The 20,653-nt window shown below is 40.5% G+C and overlaps 2 protein-coding genes and 2 non-coding genes across 5 annotated transcripts in view; 1 reads left to right on the forward strand and 3 right to left on the reverse strand.

Annotated features, from left to right (window-relative positions):
- Positions 1 to 12,343, reverse strand: part of arhgef10 (Rho guanine nucleotide exchange factor (GEF) 10) — a 49,620-nt gene extending 37,277 nt beyond the window's left edge. For both annotated transcript variants that reach the window (XM_023401645.2, XM_023401643.2), the window contains exons 1-3: positions 12,162 to 12,343; positions 4,892 to 5,001; positions 709 to 1,101 (exon numbers count right to left, since the gene is read on the reverse strand). In XM_023401645.2, coding sequence (XP_023257413.1) covers positions 709 to 1,101; positions 4,892 to 4,928 — 430 coding nt within the window. In that variant the 5' untranslated portion in view covers positions 4,929 to 5,001; positions 12,162 to 12,343. The remainder of the gene's footprint in view (positions 1 to 708; positions 1,102 to 4,891; positions 5,002 to 12,161) is intronic.
- On the forward strand, positions 2,844 to 2,916 carry trnaf-gaa (transfer RNA phenylalanine (anticodon GAA)). Its single transcript has one exon. It is a non-coding gene; the product is annotated as a tRNA-Phe (tRNA).
- Positions 4,719 to 4,792, reverse strand: trnai-aau (transfer RNA isoleucine (anticodon AAU)). Its single transcript has one exon. It is a non-coding gene; the product is annotated as a tRNA-Ile (tRNA).
- A 591-nt stretch (positions 12,344 to 12,934) lies between the features above and the next one.
- Positions 12,935 to 16,961, reverse strand: cln8 (CLN8 transmembrane ER and ERGIC protein). Its single transcript, XM_023401630.2, has 3 exons — positions 16,845 to 16,961; positions 15,770 to 16,405; positions 12,935 to 15,346 (listed from the first exon to the last, which is right to left on the reverse strand). The coding sequence occupies exons 2-3, from the start codon at positions 16,307 to 16,309 to the stop codon at positions 15,020 to 15,022; spliced, it is 867 nt and encodes a 288-aa protein (XP_023257398.1). The 5' UTR covers positions 16,310 to 16,405; positions 16,845 to 16,961; the 3' UTR covers positions 12,935 to 15,019.
- Positions 16,962 to 20,653: the final 3,692 nt, after the last annotated feature.

Consider the following 20,653-nt stretch of genomic DNA (forward strand, 5'->3'; position numbering starts at 1 on the left):
AAAAAATATTCCATTTGATTCGATCTTTGTTAGAACAGATTTGAGTTTTAGACTCTCAGAGGACACTTTTCGAAAGCCATTCTGGATGAACCTCACTTTTTCAAGGAGCCTTGGTTGAGGATTAGGTATGGGTTATAAATGTAGTGGTCATTTAGTAAATTTTACAAGCTTGAATTGTGTTATGAATGTATTCAATGGAGGTTCCCATGGTAATAGAAATACAAGGCATTTGTGCATGGGTTCAAATCATAAATGCTCTAGGGGCACCACCTGAAAAATAAGTTCTTTGCTTCAGTGCAGTACTACAGAGTGACTACTGAGTGAGAATAAACAGAGCCTAGCCCTTCCTGCTGCCGCTGTCACAACTTTGTGTGATAAAAGCCAGACAGCCTCCGACACCACGCTGCCAGAGATACAAGGTGTCATGAGAGAGACAGACTGCCCCACTTAACAGCCTCACTTGAGCCTGCGCTGAAGGGGCTGGATTAGAGCGAGATAAGGTACACAAAGCACAACAGGAGAATGTGGAGAAGTTTTGACCACTGCCAGAAAACATCACACATATTCAATGCATTATCTGCAGTTAACTAATGTTGAAACACAACTGTAGTGTAGAGGAGTCTCTGCCCGAAGGAAAGGCCAAAATGGGCTCAAATACTCTCTTCCATAGAGCCAACAACAAAATGTCAACACTTTTGAGCTGCAAACCTGTTTTTCCAGGATCTGCCTCTGCCTCATCATTAAGAGGAGGGGGTGGAGGTAGAGGTAAATCTGTCTCTCTGTCATCTGTCCCCTCAACAGCAGATGTCCCCTTTCCTTGTTCTGTTGCTCCACCTGCCGCGGTGGCTCCACTTGTGGCAACCGCTGATGATGCAGCTGTGTCGGATGTGGGGGTAGGTGCTGGGGGGTCCAGGATGGGTAGATGGCCCTCAGGATGACTGGCCACCAGGCTGTCCTGGCTCTGATCCTTGTTGCTGGGGGCTGGAGGAGCTGGAGGTACAGGGGGTGAGCGGTCAGCTTCAGGGACGTCATCGCCGCTGTCATCAAAGTCGAAGGCTTCTCCCTCATCGTCATCTGCCAAAGGGACGCTGTCTGCCAACACTGGAAACAGAGATAGGAGGAGATGTTGAGTGCTGGATTAGAGTTGGGCAATATGTGTTGCAATTCACCAGTCTGTTATTGTAAAAGCCCTAATATGGTGAAGATTTTATCTCTACTGAGGTAGCTATCCCTTTAAAATACTAGGATGTTGGTGGCAATGCTGCAATTATTATTCATTATTGTCATACAGTTATTTCACCCATAAACAGCATCTCATCCAAATTTCCAGAACATTCACAATATTGTGATACACATCGCTATAACAATTGAAATATAGTGTGGGCGGGGATTTATATCACCAGTCCAACTAGAAAAAATGAAAAATATCCAAAAGTGCAAATTCATTCCCTAGAGAGAACATATGTGAAAGAGCATGATTACAACAGTAACCAAACACAGTATTTGCTTTGCACCAAATGACAATTAACGTTTTCTTGAGAAAAGAAGTCCTTAAGAGACGATTACATTTGAATCCTTATGTTACAGTATGTAAAGTCAACGAAACTGCACACAAAGCGCTAATGTGTAAACTTCTGAAAACTTGTGACCTGTTTGTCTACTGTAACAGTCACATATAGTCTTTATACAAAAAAAAGGAACACAAAAAATTAGCTTAGACTAATAAGTTACATAACTGGAATGACAGTAGGGTAATCATATCGCACTGTATGTTTTTGGGATTTGATGTTAAATTGAGGTAGGCTTTAGTTCAATAATCATATTATTTCACTCACAGACTACTTCATAGACCGTTTCCAGATACACTGTGGGTGGCAGTTCTAGACCTTGGGCTGTTAAATTTACAGGACTGAGCCACATGCAGACTTATAATTAAGGGTGGGGTCTACTACAGCAGTATGTTTTCTCAACAGAATTTTTTACATCAAGGTTTCGCACCAAACAGAACATCAGCTGCTCTAATTTATAGCAAAAAACCAACTAGGGCAGAGCTACAAAATATAGTTAGTGTTCAAAGGCGTCACGTTCACATCAGAGCGCTCACTTGGCAGAAGACAGGAAGGGAACAACAAATGTCTTTCCAGTTTCCACACTGCAATTAGGCCAGCAGGAAAGAGAGCTGTTACTCCCCTCAGTGAGTAGTGCAGCCTGGGTTTATGCTTTTTTTTCTGATCTGATGAATAGAGTGTGGCCCTGGGTCAGTGGATCTCAATAAAAATCAAGATTAGGAATGCACAGGCTCAACTTGCATCAGCTGGTTTTGTGTTCCGGCACTAAGAGCTGAATGTGTAAAGGCAGTATATTAGTTTTCATTCAGTGGTGTAGTGAAACAAAAAAAGAGTACAGCAAATATTCAAAAAAAAAAAGAAAGAAAGAAATTTCAATTCAATACTGTGGAAAATATTGGCTCATCAGCTAAACTGGGTTCACAGAAGCATAAACTGAGCCAAAACCACGGAGCCTGAGTGGAAGAAACTCTTATTACCACCAACCCTTGAGCTTCTCCATAGGGTTGCTGATTTTCCTTTAGGGTGCCAACATTTAGGGAGGTTCCTTTAACCTCTAAGAATGATACTCAATCTTTGTCACAGTTTTACTTGCAAGCATACCATGGATTCTTTGTGAGCACTTTCATCAGTAGTCACAGCTTGACTGTATTAGCCTACAGTCTAAAGTCTTACTCTCATATCCTGACTGTGTTCCCAAACAAAACAGAAAATTCCAAGTCTGAATGAGTTCATTTCCAGGACATGTCGAAGAGATATCCGCATAAGAGCCACACAGCCGAAATAGCTCAGTTGGGAGAGCGTTAGACTGAAGATCTAAAGGTCCCTGGTTCGATCCCGGGTTTCGGCATTTTTGACCTGTCCTTTTCCCTCTTCCACTTCATTGTAGATACATGCCCATGTAAATCCTATATGAAGTTTTCCCAAATACCTAGGCTGCAGCGTTTCCTTTGGACACATTGCAATATCAGTTTAATGTCCAACTTCCTGCCTTACCCAGTTAACTCAGGCATTTATGTGGTCATTTATAGTTTGGCAGATAAGGTTATTCTTTACACACCATTACCATCAAATGAGCCATAGTCACTGTTGTAACATGCTGTGTTCTGCCTCCAGGCCTGAGTGGTCCACTGATAGTGACCAAGTAAATCAAGAAACTCCCTGTAGCAAGACCCAATAACTTTGAAGTTCCTCACAGCAACATACACAGCTCTAAATCACCAGTACAATTCCCCCAGGCGTTGACAGGTAGCTGTTCCACCCTGTACTCAGTGTGTGAGGAAACGGTCTGTTACTAACGTTCCAGGTCAACATTTTGACCTCATGTCCATCTGCGCCCGTGACTAAAGGTGAAGGAAACGAGACGTGTAAAGAGCAAACCTAGAAACAGAGATGCTATCAGTCTTTTTCCATCTGTGTAGTAATGAATGGTGTGGGCCGCAGAGATAAGTCACAGCTAGCTGACTAACAGCCTGTGGTACTCCAGGACTGTGGGGTTTATGTCATATGCCAATACTTGATATGCACTCAGATCCCCTCTCTGTGGTGTCAATGCAGAACAATTGACTGTGCCAGAACAGAGTAGGACTTGATTTGATTGGATTTGGCCAGATGGTTAATCACAACTAGCCCTTCAATAGTACATCTGCAACTATGTGTACATAAGGCCATTCACAGTTGGCTGTGTGGGAATGCATGCCAGCAGCTTAATTACAGAGACTGTCCTGGATGCTGACCTTACAGTGTAACCACACGTGTGCACACACACAAACATGCATAACCACTCATATGAGGATTGTCTTGTCCTTCTAAACTACAATCATATTGTTCAGGGCCAGCCCTGAACTGGGAATAAAATATCTTTCTATTCTTGTGAGAACGCAAACTACAAGCTCATGGAGGAATATATATACAAGTGTATGAATGTGCACACTGACACACAACCATAGCCTAGCTGAGGTTCCCATTGTCAATTCATAACCACAATATGGATTCTGTTCGGTGGGCTTATCTCCACACTGCTTCATAATGGTCTGCTCAAATGAGTCACTGGGTTACGATCCGCTCCAGCATCGCCCTGGCAACAAAGCAAGTGACTGGCCAGCTGGAGACGAAGCATTTCTCTGGCCCGTGTCTATCCCCGGAGGCTGTGTGAGTGCGTTTTTTTGTGTGTGGATGTGCGTGTGTGCTGCTGCAGCAGTATTCAGCATAATACTGAGGCACATTGTCTGGTGTTCACAGCAGCGCAGCACATTTTACCCTCCTTACTCCCTTGCTCCTCCACCCACATACTCCACAGTGGCGGAGGAGTGGAGAAGAGGAATCCGTGTTGTTTACTCATACTGTCCAGCTTCAGCAACCCCTCCAGGAAGTGATCTGACCAAGATGACCTACAGAAGCTAGCAGATGACACTATTATAATGATTAAACTCTCAATAAAAAACGAAAACACGAAACATGACGAGAATGTTGTCTGGAGTTGAGCCATATAGCATCTCAAAATCTCCCCTCAGCTCTGCATCAATGTTTTGAAATTCAACTGCACTTCTGTCTTTAGACTAGTATATTCAATGTTTAATGCTAATTTGTTGTGGTCCCCCTTTATGTCTATAATCACTTCATTCAATTCCCCAGATCTCAACTCAAAAGCTGTGGCCCGTACGGGGATCGAACCCGCAACCTTGGCGTTATTAGCACCACGCTCTAACCAACTGAGCTAACCGGCCCATGGTGACCCCCTTCCTTCATCCATATTTCTCAAGTTACTCTGTGAAGTTAAAGCAAAGTGCATAGCTGTGTGAGTGACAGAGCTTTGTTGACTTTACTTTCAGGAGGTGGGGGAGGAAAGTCTTCCACATCCATGCTTGCTGCTCCTCTCCGGCACAAGCTCTTCAGACCACTGCATGCAGGGGATCAACTACGCTGACACACATTCCTAAAGGAAAAAGACAAACGTCATAAAATGGCAAAATAGGTGGGTTGATACACACATTATTTCCAAATTAATTAAGCTCTGAAGAATGTTTCCATACATCATGAGTTTGGCATTTCTGGGCCGGCCTATGTAAACCACTCAGTCTCCGAAAGCCCAACCACACTTGTTATTCCACATTACTTAATCACAGCAGCAGTTCATCACCAGAGGAGCATGGCTGTGTTGTGGTCACGGTCTGGTACCTTTTGTGTCAACAGCAGAATCTGAACCACAACTAATTCAGACAAATGAATGAAAACAAAAGAAGCTCTTATAGCGTTCCTGGGGGCTGTTGACACTACCACGTGTTTAAGTGTACACAACATTCTCATTTGCAAATTGTGGGCGTGAGTCATGTCATGGGTATAAAGGAGCTTGGCCACCATTATAATGGATAGGCCATACCCTGTGGAGTAACTATTATGAAAACAAGGGCAGCATGGGTTTCTCTGGTTAAAACAAAGTTATTCAAAGCAGGTTTATGTTCAGATTTCAACTCTTGCTTATTGTGGTGATTAAGGCTACATACATCCCTTCATCAGTTTACTCAGCTCAGCCTTTATCAAAATGTACATATTTACTAGAGATCTTAAATCGATTGGTTTCCCAGAAGTAGTTATATTAGAAATTTACACACTTTCTTCAAGATAAGAGTGTAGATCACAAATGTAGATCGGACAGTAAACACAGCTGAAGGGAAACACTACTTCTTTCACTTTGAAGTGTTTTTTGTTCAAACACAGGAAAAATGTATTCTCTTGCTTGATTTTCGAAAAGGTTACATTATCCCACAGGCTGTGAAAAATAGTTCAATGCAAACTAAAACCCAAGGATTATTATCATGTCCGTAGGTTAACCCAGGTACAAAGATTCTGCTATTAGATTTGGCTTTTAACATTATTTGAAATTAAATCACAGTATGTATTAGCATTTAAGGTGCAGAGGTCAATGTGACATTTTGACTTAACAGCAACCACACATTTTGGCCCAGGGAAATGTCATTAGCATGCTGAGGCAGGAGAGACCTTTGGACCTGCATGGGCATGAGAGACATTGCATTCCTCAGCAGCACAGCCTTTGTTTGATGATGTACAATTCGTATCCAGAGGTGACAGTTTCTGTCAAAGGCCTCCTCTAGAAAAAAAAGTTGCTCTACTTCCAGACTTCTTCAGCTTGTTAGTATCCACAAAAACAGATGACTAAGTCATGACATCATGCTGTAGCATAAAGCAGCCATTGTAGTGGTATGTATGTCCCATATTCTACCCATGCAATGGGCCTCTACAGTTGAATCCAAACCACAACATAAGTTTACAACAGTCTACTTCTGACTAAGACAAACGCACACCACAGTATTGCAGCAAACAAGATCCAAAAGATAACTCATTCTGATTCTCAAAGCTTGTTTTGTCTACAAATAATGTGAAATCCTCTGCTTCTTTGTCCTCCACCCTATTCACAGGGCACAAGGCCAGAACAGTGGATGTGAGCACACAGGGCCAGTGTCTGCTGAATACAGTGCGACTGACAGATAATGCTAGCACTAACAGAGGCAGGTAGAGTATGCATAGCCTGAGGAGAAATAGCCAACACAATAGAGAGGAGACGACCAAAAGCAGCTACAATGTTAAATAGTATGACTGACGATGAGGCTGTCTTTAGGTTATATATTGCACAGCCTGAGAAAAGTTATGTACAAGTCTGAAACATGGTTGTAAACTGACTGACACATTTTGAAGTCAGAACTAACAGCCCTGCCCTGACAGGAGCTTTGAAGAGTGACTCATCTCTCCCTTCAAATGCACTGTTCAAGGTCTAGGGCAGCAGGAAAAAGGAAGGAAGGGAGGGGAAAAGAAGCCAAATATTCAGGTGTGCTCTCTTGAAGCTGAGGCACAAAGGAGAGAAACCAAATTGTCTGTTAAAAGTGTGCATCAAGCCAACACGATGACATTTATTGTCTTCTAGAGGAGCTGGCTCAGCATTTGATTGCCCTGTCACACATCAGTCGAGAAGGAAAGACAGCCTTTCTCACTTCTGCTTTGAAACCAGTTAGCAAATTCCTCCAATCCTCTTCTCTCCTATAATTAGTCTGATTTTCGTCTTTTTACCTGCTTCTTGGGAGAAAACTAAATGCCCCTTTCTGCAAATTACATCCTGCATGACCTGTGGTGTGGTGTGACATCAAGTGTGGTGTGCACAACACAAGCACCTGGCTCACCCCATGGAGATGACCATCTCAACTAAATCCTACATCTCTAGCATCCGTCAGCAGCCTTTGTATACTGCATCGTTGTATATTGATACATTGTGCAACAAAAGCAGGTTAGTATGTGTAGTCTGTGAACCCTCACAGAGAGGCAGGAAAACATTCCTCAGTATGCAATAACAATCTCTGTTAATCTGCTCAGTATTTAATAAAAAGGTACTGTATTCCAGTCTAATCTGAGAGCAATGATTGAGGACAGAGCGGAAGACCAGAGATGTAAAATCAGCCGTATAGTTGATGACAGACTCAGCTGAGCATGTCATTACATGTTGGGAAGGCTGAGCTGTGCTTTGCAGACAGGAAAACAGTCATCTGGCCTGCTGGTGTAATGCAGACAATTTGTTCACAATGTGTTATCCTAATAACCTGTGTGAAAGAACAGACAACGACAAGGATCAAAAAACATGTTGACAATATGTACGTACGATAAAAATTGTCAACATAATCTACGTTGTGGAGGATAAATTGCCACCTATGTTTAGTCATAAATACAATTCTACAGCCGTCTGTGGAATGGCACTTTAAATGTTAACTTAGAGGTACCTGAGACAGATACTATTGTACATTAACTCTACATTCACTAGATTTCACAGGGATTCCTCCCCCATTTCAGACTGCAAAAGGGGGTATTAGTTTATTATAGTTTATTTAATAGTTTATTTAAACTTTTTAAATCGAGGATAGGTTGAGAGCATGTATGCTCCAGCAACATCACATTTCTCTAAATTCATGATATGGATAAATGACGTCATCTAAAGAGAAAAAAAATCAAGGAATGATGGGAATTACGGAGACAGAATCACAAAACAGACAGAACATATTTATACATTTGTCCATAGTTTACATCACAGATATCTTATACTTTCCCTATAGTTTCCAACCTGGAAAAAAAACTACAAAAAAACAAAACAATTAGCCATTACTTATGACAACCGGAGATCTGTTGAAAATTAATTGTGTGTGTTGCTGAGAGCTATTCTACGTCAAACAGCCTGGTTGGTAAGGGGTTTTGATTCTTTCGTTTTCTGCACCACACTTAATGACAAGTGGCATTCCACGCACGGACTGAAAGTCATAAACAAAAGCCTGGAGGAGAGGGAGTTGAGAGAGACAGACTTGTAGTCTGCTGTGAGTGTCTGTCTTTGGCTTTGCAGTTCTTTGGCTGGCTGTTTTATTGAGCAGTGTGTCCTAATCTTCTCCTTCTACCAGGCTTACAGTAATCAGGCCTCGACCGAAAACAACAGATCCCAGGCCTACAAAGAGTGGACGGACAGGCTTAGCAAAGCACTGTGATGTATTTGTGGGGAGGTTCAGGGGAGGACAGGACAGTGCCCTGCAGCATACTAAAAAGGAAAAAAGGTACCGCATTCTAGTCTTAGTCTCTATTGCTACAAAGAACTTGCACTGATGAGGTCCCACTATTACATATTAATATATTGCTTGTACTGTTATCGGATTCTCATAGGTGCTGTAGACCATTGGCTAAAAGGATCTGTGGCCCATACAGATATCGAACCTCCATCAAACTCTCATGGCATTACTAAAAAAAAAACACTCTGAGCAACTGAGCTAACCAACCTTAACACCCACTGTTTTTAGTTTAGTTGTATTGTGAACAACATAGTGACAGCCTGTATCCTGAATCTCAACTCAAAAGCTCTGTAGCTCATACTGGATCAACATTCGCAAAATATCAGTATCTGGGCCAAGCAGTCTTGACAACGCACCACACTTCACCACCCACCCTGACCTCAAAAGGGGTGGAGAAGCTTCGATACAGGCACAAGATAGCTGACTTTAAAAAGTGAGAGCCCTGACTTGTTGAAACTGCTGTTGCGATCAGCAAAGGACAAATTTAAAACATATTCATAGACACATAATAAATCACAGATAAGCAAACAATCTTCCATATAATTACATCTCCTTTTGTTCCTGTAGAGGCAAAAGTTTTCTCATGCATGGCAGAGAGTTTACGCCTCCATTCAATCCCCCACTCAGTGTAATATAACCTACCCTCAACACACTGAATAACCCAACCAGAGGATGATTCTGGTATTCCCTGTCAGCTACCAATTATAATTACAGGCCTAATGGGTGTGGATCGTAGAAAAATACACTTCAATAAGCGGGCCGGCTGATCTGCAGTGGTTTTTATCTGATGTGAGACGTATGAGCTATTGGACACGTGAGGGAATTGCATGTCAGCTGCAAGCACTGAAGCCACGTTTATAAACTAAATGTGGTCAATGCTGAGTTACCACAATTGCCCATTACTGCATGGTGTCATCCATCACATTACAGTATGTAGTGTGAACATTACGATGCATCACACAGCGTTAAATTACCCCATTATACGCCTAGGAAGATTCCTACTATAACAGCTGTATGACATTTTTTCATTACAATCGTAATGGTTAATTTCTTATATTGACCTTAACTTGGAGGCAGATTCTGTTTTCAGTTAAAGAGACAAAATACTGATATGGCCCTCCTGGATTGGGCATCACTGGACAAAATTAAAGATCAGGGCTGCATAATATTTCTAATGTGGTGTCCATTTGAAAACAGAGGCGGTCGCAGTCTTGGCTGTCACTGGTCTCCACCCACCCAATGAGCTTTGAGAGCCAAGCATGTCAACAGAAGAGCACTATATAGTGTCTGGTGAGCAGTGGATAAGTGGCTGCTCCAAAGAGCTTTTGTTGACTGCCTGGAATTAAGCTCTGAAGGCATTTTAATATGAATAGAGCAGCTCATTCAGATTACAATAAATGAGCGCAGGAAACTGCAATTTAATCGTCAGTGTACCGGTCAATGCACTGACTTCAAAGTGTTGAGCCACTGTCTGAAGCCAAGATTGCCAATGACCTACGATTTTCCTTGGCTGCTAAGAATATCGCTCAATTCACAGAGCATGGCACTAACAAGGGCAATGGAACAGAGGGATCAGACATCTTGGTGATTGCGGGATCTATAATGCCTACCATATACAACTTAAGTGATGTTCCCAGGTCAATTCTAGCTCCAAATTTATCAGACACATGTTCCCAGCTGCTAAACAAGTGTGTGGTATGTGAGCAATTTCTCACATCCACCTGCAGATTAGAGCAGTGTTTTTTTTCCCAGCTGTTGCTGAACTATGTTACAAATACATGGATTATCTCAGTGGATCATTGCAGGGGTCGTGGGTGGACAGTGAATCCATTACTGCCTTTCTAAAAATGAATGGTATGCTCCTTTGCTCAACCACTGTGTACTCTGGAACCCCAAGCTTAGTCATGGTAAACAGAAGACATTTCCATGAGCCGCTACTGGCAAAGAAGAGTCACTGGCTGGTCACAATTACTTTAGCAATTAGCAATCCCTGGCATTTCTCCACTAAACTACATCTGTGTTGACTATAACCATGACAGAGGAAGATACTGCAGTCCCAGGCTATACCACGTTTTCATGTTGATGAATAAAGGAATGATAGGATGCTAACATACTGTCTCCCAAGGCATCTACATTACAGACATGGCAAATAGCGTTAACATTGATTGCCAACATTCCTTTCCTCAAAACATCAACAGTTTTTTCCTAAGAGGTCTACGAAAACATTCACAGTCAAAGCAGTTGTGGTTTGATGAGGAGAAAGTGTCACACATAAAGAGCTCTGTGTGTCTACATGTCTCACCTGAGTTCTTACATTAGAAAGCAGTAAATTTGAGTGAGGAAAGAATTGCCTTGTGCTCCTTTAACAGCCTTCCCTAGGTGTTATTACAGTGGGTCGAGGTGTTAAGGATCTGTATTTGCAGCCAGGCCACCCTGGTTATTTGCTAAACAAATTACCATTGGAGACTTTTGTGTACTTGCATGTGTCTGTGTGTGTGTGTGACCCCCTGAATGTTCTAACTCATCCATGTATTGGCTGAGTAAACTGGACATGCATGACACCAGACAATACAAATGAAGATCAAAGCACTCTTTGTATTTAAACCATCCTTTGGGGGCTTTGCTAAGCTTTAAAGATTCCTGGAAGCACTTGGCTGTTTTTTGTGCAGAGGGGCACCTACTGAAGGAAATAGTTTAATTAAATTATGGTTTTACTACCTGTTTAGACTAATCTTCCAGTTGACTGAAGCTGTGCAGCCCTTTCACTGAGGAATGCTATGCATGACTACTTGAATTTGTAGCTGGGTTGACTGCTCCAGCTCAGGGAGACTTCCCCACTCATTAATGATTTTATGTTAGTAATAAAGTTCTTATATTTTCTATATCTAAGTTGTGTATGAATGAAGTCGTGGTTATTATCAAGATGGCAACTTGACATGCTTTTAAATCACTATTATAAATGGCAAAAGGCTATCTTGCACCTGCAACTGCATCCTAGAAGAGGGGCAGGGGGTTGAAGAAAAGTTTGAGGTTGTGCTCAAAACAGAGACATGTATCAAAAATGTTAATGACAGAGTCGAACCCTGAGGAAATATGCTAGTGTCCTGTTGAGTTAACATGTTAAACAAAAAAGAAAAGTTTAGTTTTGGTCTTAAAACAGTTAATTCCGAGATTAGGACGCGTTAATTAACATAACTGTGTGGACAAAATGAGTGACTGTCTTTGTCATAGCAGGTAGTTGAGAGTGTTGCAAACTTGGCAGTGTAGCTAGGGCGCCACGTTATAGCCATCTCCCAATACACAGTTTTAAAAACAAAATACACGTTAAGTCACTATGATACACAAAAGAAACATTTCTCTTGGGGTTAATAAATAATTGCCTTTACGCTGAAGCCCACCTGAGAAAAAAAACAGATGGCAGAACAGTTAAGTTAGGGCTGTTTAAAACTTTGACAGACACGTAAAAAAAATGTCCTCAACTCACCATTGTATGACTTTTCCCCAAAAGAATGACGTTATCCTTCTGCTGTAACACTGTACAAGTGTTAAACGTGGTTCATTTTTGACTTCGACACGACTTTAAAAATACATCAAAACACATCCAGCGTTTGCCCAGTGTCCCTCTTTTAACTTCAGATTCTTCGATGCAAGCTGACTCCATCCATGAAAACGCTTTACCCTCCTCCTAGTCGCTGATTGGCCGGCGGGTAGACTTGGGGAGACTCTGATTGGCTGTACGGAACACCAATCAAGCTTCCAACGTCTTCTCCTGCGGGATCGCACAGTGGAGTTCCGAGCTGCCCACGTGACGTGTGAGGTGGCTCCCCCCGAAACAGCTGTCCGGAGATGATGTTGCATTAAAGTTTTGTCGCACTCTGTGAGTCTTGTGTTCACATAAATTTACACATCCCACCCCACACCCCTGTTTCAAACTAGGATTGAATATAAAACGGCGCGTCTTTCCCCAACACTTTGAGTTTTGGGGGAAAACCACACTCATTTTTTTTCATGTATTGCTTGTTTTTTTGTAAATGTTATTGATTTGATCTTGAAAAACATCTACCAGCTTAGTAAAATATGCCAGTCTGTGGTGATACTTTGAAGACAATAAACCTTACAGTGAAAAAATGTGTCAAACTCAAGGATGTATGGTTACGCCAAAAGAGACGAAACATACAACATATCTGATGAGATAATTATTCCCATGCTGCCACCTACAGGCGCAGTCTCTATAGCACAACCTTAAAACGGACAACATTGTATGTGAGTAAACATTTTAATATGCAACTCAAAGTAACTCTAATTAATGCATTTCCTGATAGAAACATGATGTTTAACAGCACAGAATTAATAGATAATCCCCCAAACCATCCCATTATGTTACAGTACAGTATTTTTATGCCATTATAACAAATTAATGCAAAGTGTAAATATGACAGCTTGATGTTAGTCATTTTTGCAGTATATATATTAGTCTAGTTGGTGGGACCAACTAGACGAAACACTGGTGAAAGGAGGTTCCCACCTGATGACCCCAAAGACATGTTAGTTATCACTGCTCATTAGTCAGTATAGCTAAAATTAATAGTTATCATAGGACATGTTAAGCTTAGGGAGCTATTCACTGAGTCTGGTCCATTTTCTGTAGCACAAGTTTCTTGTGTTTACCTTAAATAAAAATAACATCACATATACAATAAAAGAAAAATTAATTATCTACTTTATAACGGAACTGATGAAAATATTTTAAAATGCTATTAACAGATTTCATTATCTGTGTAGATCCAGCTGTTCAAGTTTAGAAATGCAGACAAAATAAGAAAAAATAAAAACTGAAATGTCTAAAAATCTAGAGCTTACTTGCATACTTAGACATGAGCTACAGTAGCAATGATGTTTCAGCCAGCACACTGAGGATCTGAAAGTTTGCAGAATTTGCAGTGACAACTGACTGAACAGTTCCTGTGCCAGATAAATGACAACAGACAAACCAAATACTCAAGGCCAAGACTTCATGTACAATGAAGCCATTGTGTGGAAAAACACAAAACCAAAATCTTTTTGAAATACTGAAGAAGCTTCAGTAGAAAGAAACACCTACTTTATTAAAACATCTCTAGTTTAAATTACTTTCACTCATAACACCAAAAACAAGCATGATGAAACTGATGCTTGGTTAGTCTGTATTAATACTGCTTCAGTTTTGTCACATTACATCTTCATTTTGGACAGCAGAGGCTTTGTGGAGTAAAGTCCTGAGCTTTCGTCCACCAGAAAAGAAAATTCAATTAACCGCCTTCTCTTTCATGACCACAATAAACAGTTCCCTCTCTGCTGAGAGAGGATTCATGGATGTGAATCATGATTTGACTGATGCAATTATCCATTTTGTACATAATAGTTCCAGTAACCAACCTTCAGAACCTAATTATTTAACTGTAACTCAGTTTTCCAGTCCACGCTGCCCAATCAGTGCTAAATAACTGTCTGTTGAAAAAGCACCAGTGCTACAGATGACAAAGGCCAAATTCTTGACATGACTTTACTAGAGTGGTTTGGTGACTACTGAGAATGAGTATAACCTCTCCTGTCTTCCGCATGTTGTATCCCCAAGCGCAGAACATGTTGCTACTAGTCGTCATTTACCTGACAGAACAACTGGCCTTCACTATTAACAGCAATAAACCAGAAGCAACTGTGGGCAAACAAAGAGATATACAGTACAATACCTCCTCCATCAAGACAGGATGTAAATCTTGAAATACTACAGATGTACAGTAGCTTCAAAAGCTTACATTTCTTTTACATATTGTGTTATTTTCTTTCCAATTTAATATAAAAAAGTCAAAACTATTAACTTTATAAGCTGATTTTTCTTTGTAAATTTTAATTTGTAAGTTTGTGCTACTGAATGGCTCTGGCAAGATCCTCTCTCTCACATATTTTTCCTCGTGTCAATAAATAGCCAATCACATGACTGTTATAGTGGACATTTCACAACACAGTGTTGTGAAGGCCACACAAACAAGCAGGGCCCCACACGCTTTACACAACCACACCTACCTATGAAGAGCTAATTAGATGGAAAATAAATACTCTTTCCTTAAGATGATCAAAAAGAAAAACTACATGGAAACTGCCTGAAAGTAAAACCTGATGGAAGGCAGTGTAGCAAAATGTATCTATGTGGTACCAGACCAGGGACTTAAGAGTCCTAAATCTTAAGAATATCCGTCTCACTATCACCACACCAAAAGTCACCTAACACCTCCATTATGAAAGAAAAACAGGTTTAAAAAATTATGACATCAGTCAGATGAGAATTGACCTCCTTGGTACTCCTCAGCTGGCATGAGGTTTGGCAAGAATCTTTGAACGGTCCTCCGCGGCACCGTTTAGGGGAGCCGGCTTGTTGCCAAAGTTCCAGTCTACAGGGTTGAGCAGCTGCATGGTCTTCCTGTGCGTCCAGATGGGGTTGATGATAACAGTGAGCAGACCGAGGCCAGAGAAGAACAGCAGGCGTTGGGGGAGGGCCACATGGGTGCTGATCTCCCCCCAGTTGGTCAAGGTTACCCACCACATGTAGTAGGTGAGCACCATGCGACAGTGGAACATGTGGATCATCACCCACTGGTTGGCTCTCCAGAACAGGGTGCGTGCCCAGCCGGCCTGTTGGGTTGAACGAAATACAGAGATGGTTAATTACTGAGAGAAGCATCATGAGACATGGTAGCATTTTATTACTTTTAACAAAGCTCCTTTTTATACCATAACCTCTTTTTATGTAGCCTACATGTCTGTAACTTATGTGTACTCAAGTCAAATTTCTGGGGAGGAACAGAGAAAGTTCAGGTATAGACTCAGTCCTTTTTATAGAACTTCCTCTTTCTAAGAAAGCCAAACTTCATTTGGTCATATGATACACAAGACCTAAGAGGAACTGAAAACTGGTGGAACTTCTGATCATTTGTTGACCACAAACTGTGACAAAAAGATAATCAACCAGCAGTGGCAGTGCTGCATTTACTCTGTATTGTGATAAGTAAGATAAGCTCCTCTATGGAGCAAAGTGATGACAGTTTTATTACCTACCTTCAGTAACATCCAGGATATACAGGTAAATGGTGTGCTCATCTCCAGCAGCAGTGTAACCATCGGCAGGAAGTGGCCCAGGGAATCCCACACCACTGCCCCTGCATATCCCGACAGGGCAAAGAAATGGTGTGTCGCCAGTGGGAGGTCAAATGACCAAAATACCACATTGGAGGTGTGAAGCGCTACATTCTCAAACACAAAGAAACCTGTGGCTGTGAGGACATTAAACCATGACCAGTCTTCTTGGCCTCTCACTCTGTCTCTGGTTAACTCAGAGTCCTCAGTCAGGGCCCGGAGACCTGCTACAGTACTTTGGATTCCAAATGCCGCCCGACTGGCTGCAATGTTCCAGAAAACTTTCTCCTTAGCAGGTAGGGAGTTGTAGGTGCATGACAGAGCCAGAGACAGGAGGTGAGAGAGGAGGAATGTTGCTACATAGAAGCCAAATCCTAGGCCAATAAGTCTGAGGCGATAGTCCCATTGGAAGTATTCTGCACTGGGACGGGGAAGAGGGCTGGTTTGCTGGTCAGGATCCATGGTGATGGAGGGAGGTGAAGCTCAAGCTCAGGGGAGGCTCAGCTGCAGGTGGGACTGTGGGCAGGGGCTGGCACGTACATGGTGTGTGTGGGTCACCTGCAAAACAATTGTTCAAGCTTATGAAGAAAATACAGACAGCAAATCATATAACACAAATAATATATAGTAATACATTACTTTCGCTTAACAAATGAGCCCAAGCTCCATTAAACGATGTGTTTAATTCGCTGTTTGACTTAAAAATGACTTTACAAAAGTTGGGTAGCTTTTATGTACCCCGGATTTTTTGTAGTAACTCAGAAACGAAACACAACCAGTTCTACACCTAATAAATAAATAATAAATATCGTTTTACCCATTTAAGCCGAACTTTTACATCAAGTCCTTTCAAAAACACGATGAGTCATTCAAGTTTCAACATAAACAACTGTGTGGTAGAATTAGCAGAAAAACACACCCAAATGTGGCTGCGACCGACTCAAGTTAAGAAGATACCAAGAAGAGGCAATAATTACGACTTGCTTGTAACACTCACCGTACGGACGAGTTTCCACTGAACACAGTATGACGATACAGCCACTGGAAGCTACAACAGAACAATTCACATCATACGACTTCAATTTGGTCATGTGACCTGCAAACAGGAAGTCACGCCTCTTCTGAACTTCCGGACATCTCATTGGTGAACGCCGCTGAGAGCCAGAATCCTACTGGTTGTCTCTTGACTTATCATCTAAATGCCAAAAGTCTGGTTTGGTTTTATGGTTTTATTCTGTCTATAACGCTACGTAACAAACAAACAAACAAACCACATGAACAGGACGTGTATTCATCTACAAGTTGCAGATATAAATTATATGTCGTTACATGGAGAAAAATAACATGAAAGCAGTGTTATTAAAAACAAACAATCAAAAAACTTCAGACAATTATGTCACGGGAAATTGTGTTGCGTACCCTCAAATGCACTGGGCAAGAAACAATGTGCACCCTGGGCAGATTGCCATAGTGATAAAACACATTGACGCCACCAAATAAACAATACATATCTCCGCACTGTTAGAGGAAAGCCACAGAGACACAAGGACAACATGTAGGCTCCACACACAAAGGGTCTCGCCCCATTGTGATGAGACAGTGTTTACTTGTTTATGTGATGAAAGCACATGACATCCCACAACAACAGGGTTATATGTTGATAAGATTTCCCAATCTTTATAGTCATTGAATATCTGTTAGGACCCTGTCAAACCTTTGAAGACATCACTCCCCGGTGAGGTGGGAACTTCACAAGTCAGAACTGATGAAACTTCTTGAACTAATGGTAAACAGGTTAAAATAAAAGACAGAGAGTTAGCAGCTGCCTTTTATGCACTACATTTAGATATATCATGTCACAATAATTACAGCAATGTAAACAATCAAATATTGAAGTCAAATTAAATCTTGATTTGGCAGTAAAGGAAGAAAAGTATGCAAAGAAATTCAGCTGCAACAACTGTTATTTGAACAATGCATGAATTTCTTTATTTGTCCAACAGGGGGCGACTTTGCCACATATATTTGAGATTGTGAGAGAGAGGGCCCAGGGTTTAAGTTGAGTTCTGCACATGGGTTCTACAGTGTAACCTTTTTAATGGAAATATCTTGACACTAAAGTTAATGAATGGCTGTTGAATGACTGATTTTTCATATAAAACCAATCTAATATTAAATTGAAGGAAAAGGTTTACAGTAGCATATTTTAATCAACTTGCAATTAAAGTATTGACATCTTCCTGATTCTCTTGCTAGTTTTGTTGAGTGGGGCAAATCACACCATTTTATTCACCTGACCTTGAAGTTCAAAATGTTGCAGTAATTAAATCCTTTGGGAGCTTGTAACTCTCAGTATTCTGACAGCTTCTACTTTTCCTACAACTTACACCTTTATCATTTTTATTAGTGCATGGTGTTTCATTATTCCTATCCATATCTCTGCCAAACTTCAGAGTTAGAGGATGTTTCATCTGTCAGAATAACTGAAAACGCCTTCAGACTGATGATCTGGATTTTGAAATTTGAAAGTACAATCCTGATATATTGTTGCAATAATCATATTCTTGCAGACATCCCTACAACCTGCAGAAACATAAGTATTAAGTGTCTATATTTCAGATAAAGAAATCAACATTAAAATTAGGCAATGTTATTTGACAACTAACCTAAATATAGCACTGTTGTTATTTTGTCACGGGCCTGAATCAGATTACCATTACAACAGAATGCACATATAATCTGTAGCAACACTATGCAATACTGGTCACAACCAGCTTTCCAATACAAAATGTCTCAGACAAACACCATGTTGGATATTAATCATTCTATTGTGTTGTGAACCGAAAAGATGCTCTTCAGCAATTGGACCAGAACATTATGGGAGGTGGATTGTAAAGTCATTATTTTGGTCTGTTCAATTGAATTACTCAAAAAGGTGAGTTGACTCATACTTGGTAGCTATGGAAAAAAATAACAGCATATATTGAGGAATAACATATATGACCTCCCTGACTCACTTAACCAGGAACAGTGACAAGTAATTTCAATTTCTCTGACAGATGATTCAAAGCTTCCCTTCATCTTTATCTCATTGCTATTTTGGTTAGCAGACTGCATACAGATATAAAATGCATGAAATGTCAAGAACAGTTTGATAAATTCTTTGAGCCTTCCTCCTGTGAGATAAAATCCTTCCACTGGGAATACAGTTGTTGTTAGGAGAAGCATTGAATAGCAGTTGTTTTTTTTTTACCCCCTTCTTTAGTGGATATAATGTAGTTTGGTGTCTAACAATATGGAATTAAACCTTTAAGGGATTTTAAATCAACTCATAACATTTTACTGATATTCATATCTTACTATAATTGCCACAGTAGCAGAGAGTAATTTACTAACATTTTTCAAAGCAACCACACAGACAAACATTTCCAAACTTTTTCTCCAAAAATTTAATTGCAGAATTATTTACACCGGATGACTGCAGCAATGATCAAACTACTCAAAGAGGCAAAATCTTTCAATAGCTCAGCTAGGAAAGAACAGAGGAAAATGCATATGTTGTTGCAAACTACTTAAATAATACAAAAAAAAAACAAGTGATACGTTAACTTGCACTGAAATAACACACATTGAGAAATGCATATGTGATCGACTTAAATAAATACATAACAAATGTACATCAGTGGGACAGTGTCATCAGTTTTTGACAAAATAAATAAACCTACATTCAGAATCAGTATTTCGCATGCCATCATATCAGCTTATAAAATAACTATAACAAAGTAAAAATGAAAACAAAACATGAGCAAGAGCAGAAAATAGTTATGTTTCAATGAAGCATATATTATATATTTATATATCTATATATATTTCTTTACAAATAATGAATATTTGGAATTATATTCATCCTCACTATAGATATGATATACAAGAGATGAAAATAGTTTTAGCTAAACTACCTTTTTCATTTTATCTAGTAATTATAGAGTTGTTTCACATTCCAAGTTCAAGGAAGTGTTGTATCAGGCTATATCTCAGTGAGTCTGACGCTCTTTCCACGACATGGTTACGAAAAAGTCCCCTTGAAATATTTCACATCATGGGGTCGAGAGTCGAGAGCGGATAGACAGTCGTACACCAGAAGAGAGGCCACAGAATGTCAAGATGCGGGCTGAAATGAAAAGAAATATGTGACTAGAAATGGGAAAAGGAAGATGGCAGCTTACACGTAACTGATGATGGATACGTGGCTGTGAGGAGAAATTACTTTACAGTATGCTGGATAAGTCAAAAAAGATGGCACTTGTAGTTAATTGCTGCCCTCATGACATTAAATGTGACATTGATGCAATTTTCTGCCCGCTGGCTTTTCAGGAGGTTTTGGTGGGTGACCTGTTAAATTACCATAATCTTTTAATTTGAAAAAAAAAAAAAAAAATCATCACTGCAGTTACTTTCTGGCGAGTGAGGCATCCTCCATTGCTCACAGTGTCACATGCACACCACACAAACGTACGTCAATCAAGGGAATCCAACACAGAACGCACTAAAACAATCCTCAGTAAAGACTTACAAGATCAATTTGTCACAAGGAGGAGGCCATTACAGCTGTCCATCTAAGACTGTGTTCATACCTATTTGGACAAAAATGAGTGAAAGGGTAAAAAAAAAAAAGAAAAAAGACTTCTCCTAGGTGGAAAATGATTTTCACAGAGAGAAACTTGACCTAACCATTACAGCACAAAGATTTTGTTCATAGCTTAGAAAATGGCTTCGCGAGAGTTTCAGGACTACCAAGGTAATATT

The sequence above is a fragment of the Seriola lalandi genome, unplaced genomic scaffold, assembly GCF_002814215.2.
Source record: "Seriola lalandi dorsalis isolate HSWRI2012SDOR001 ecotype SW California unplaced genomic scaffold, Sedor1 jcf7180002053711, whole genome shotgun sequence".
NCBI lineage: Eukaryota > Metazoa > Chordata > Actinopteri > Carangiformes > Carangidae > Seriola > Seriola lalandi.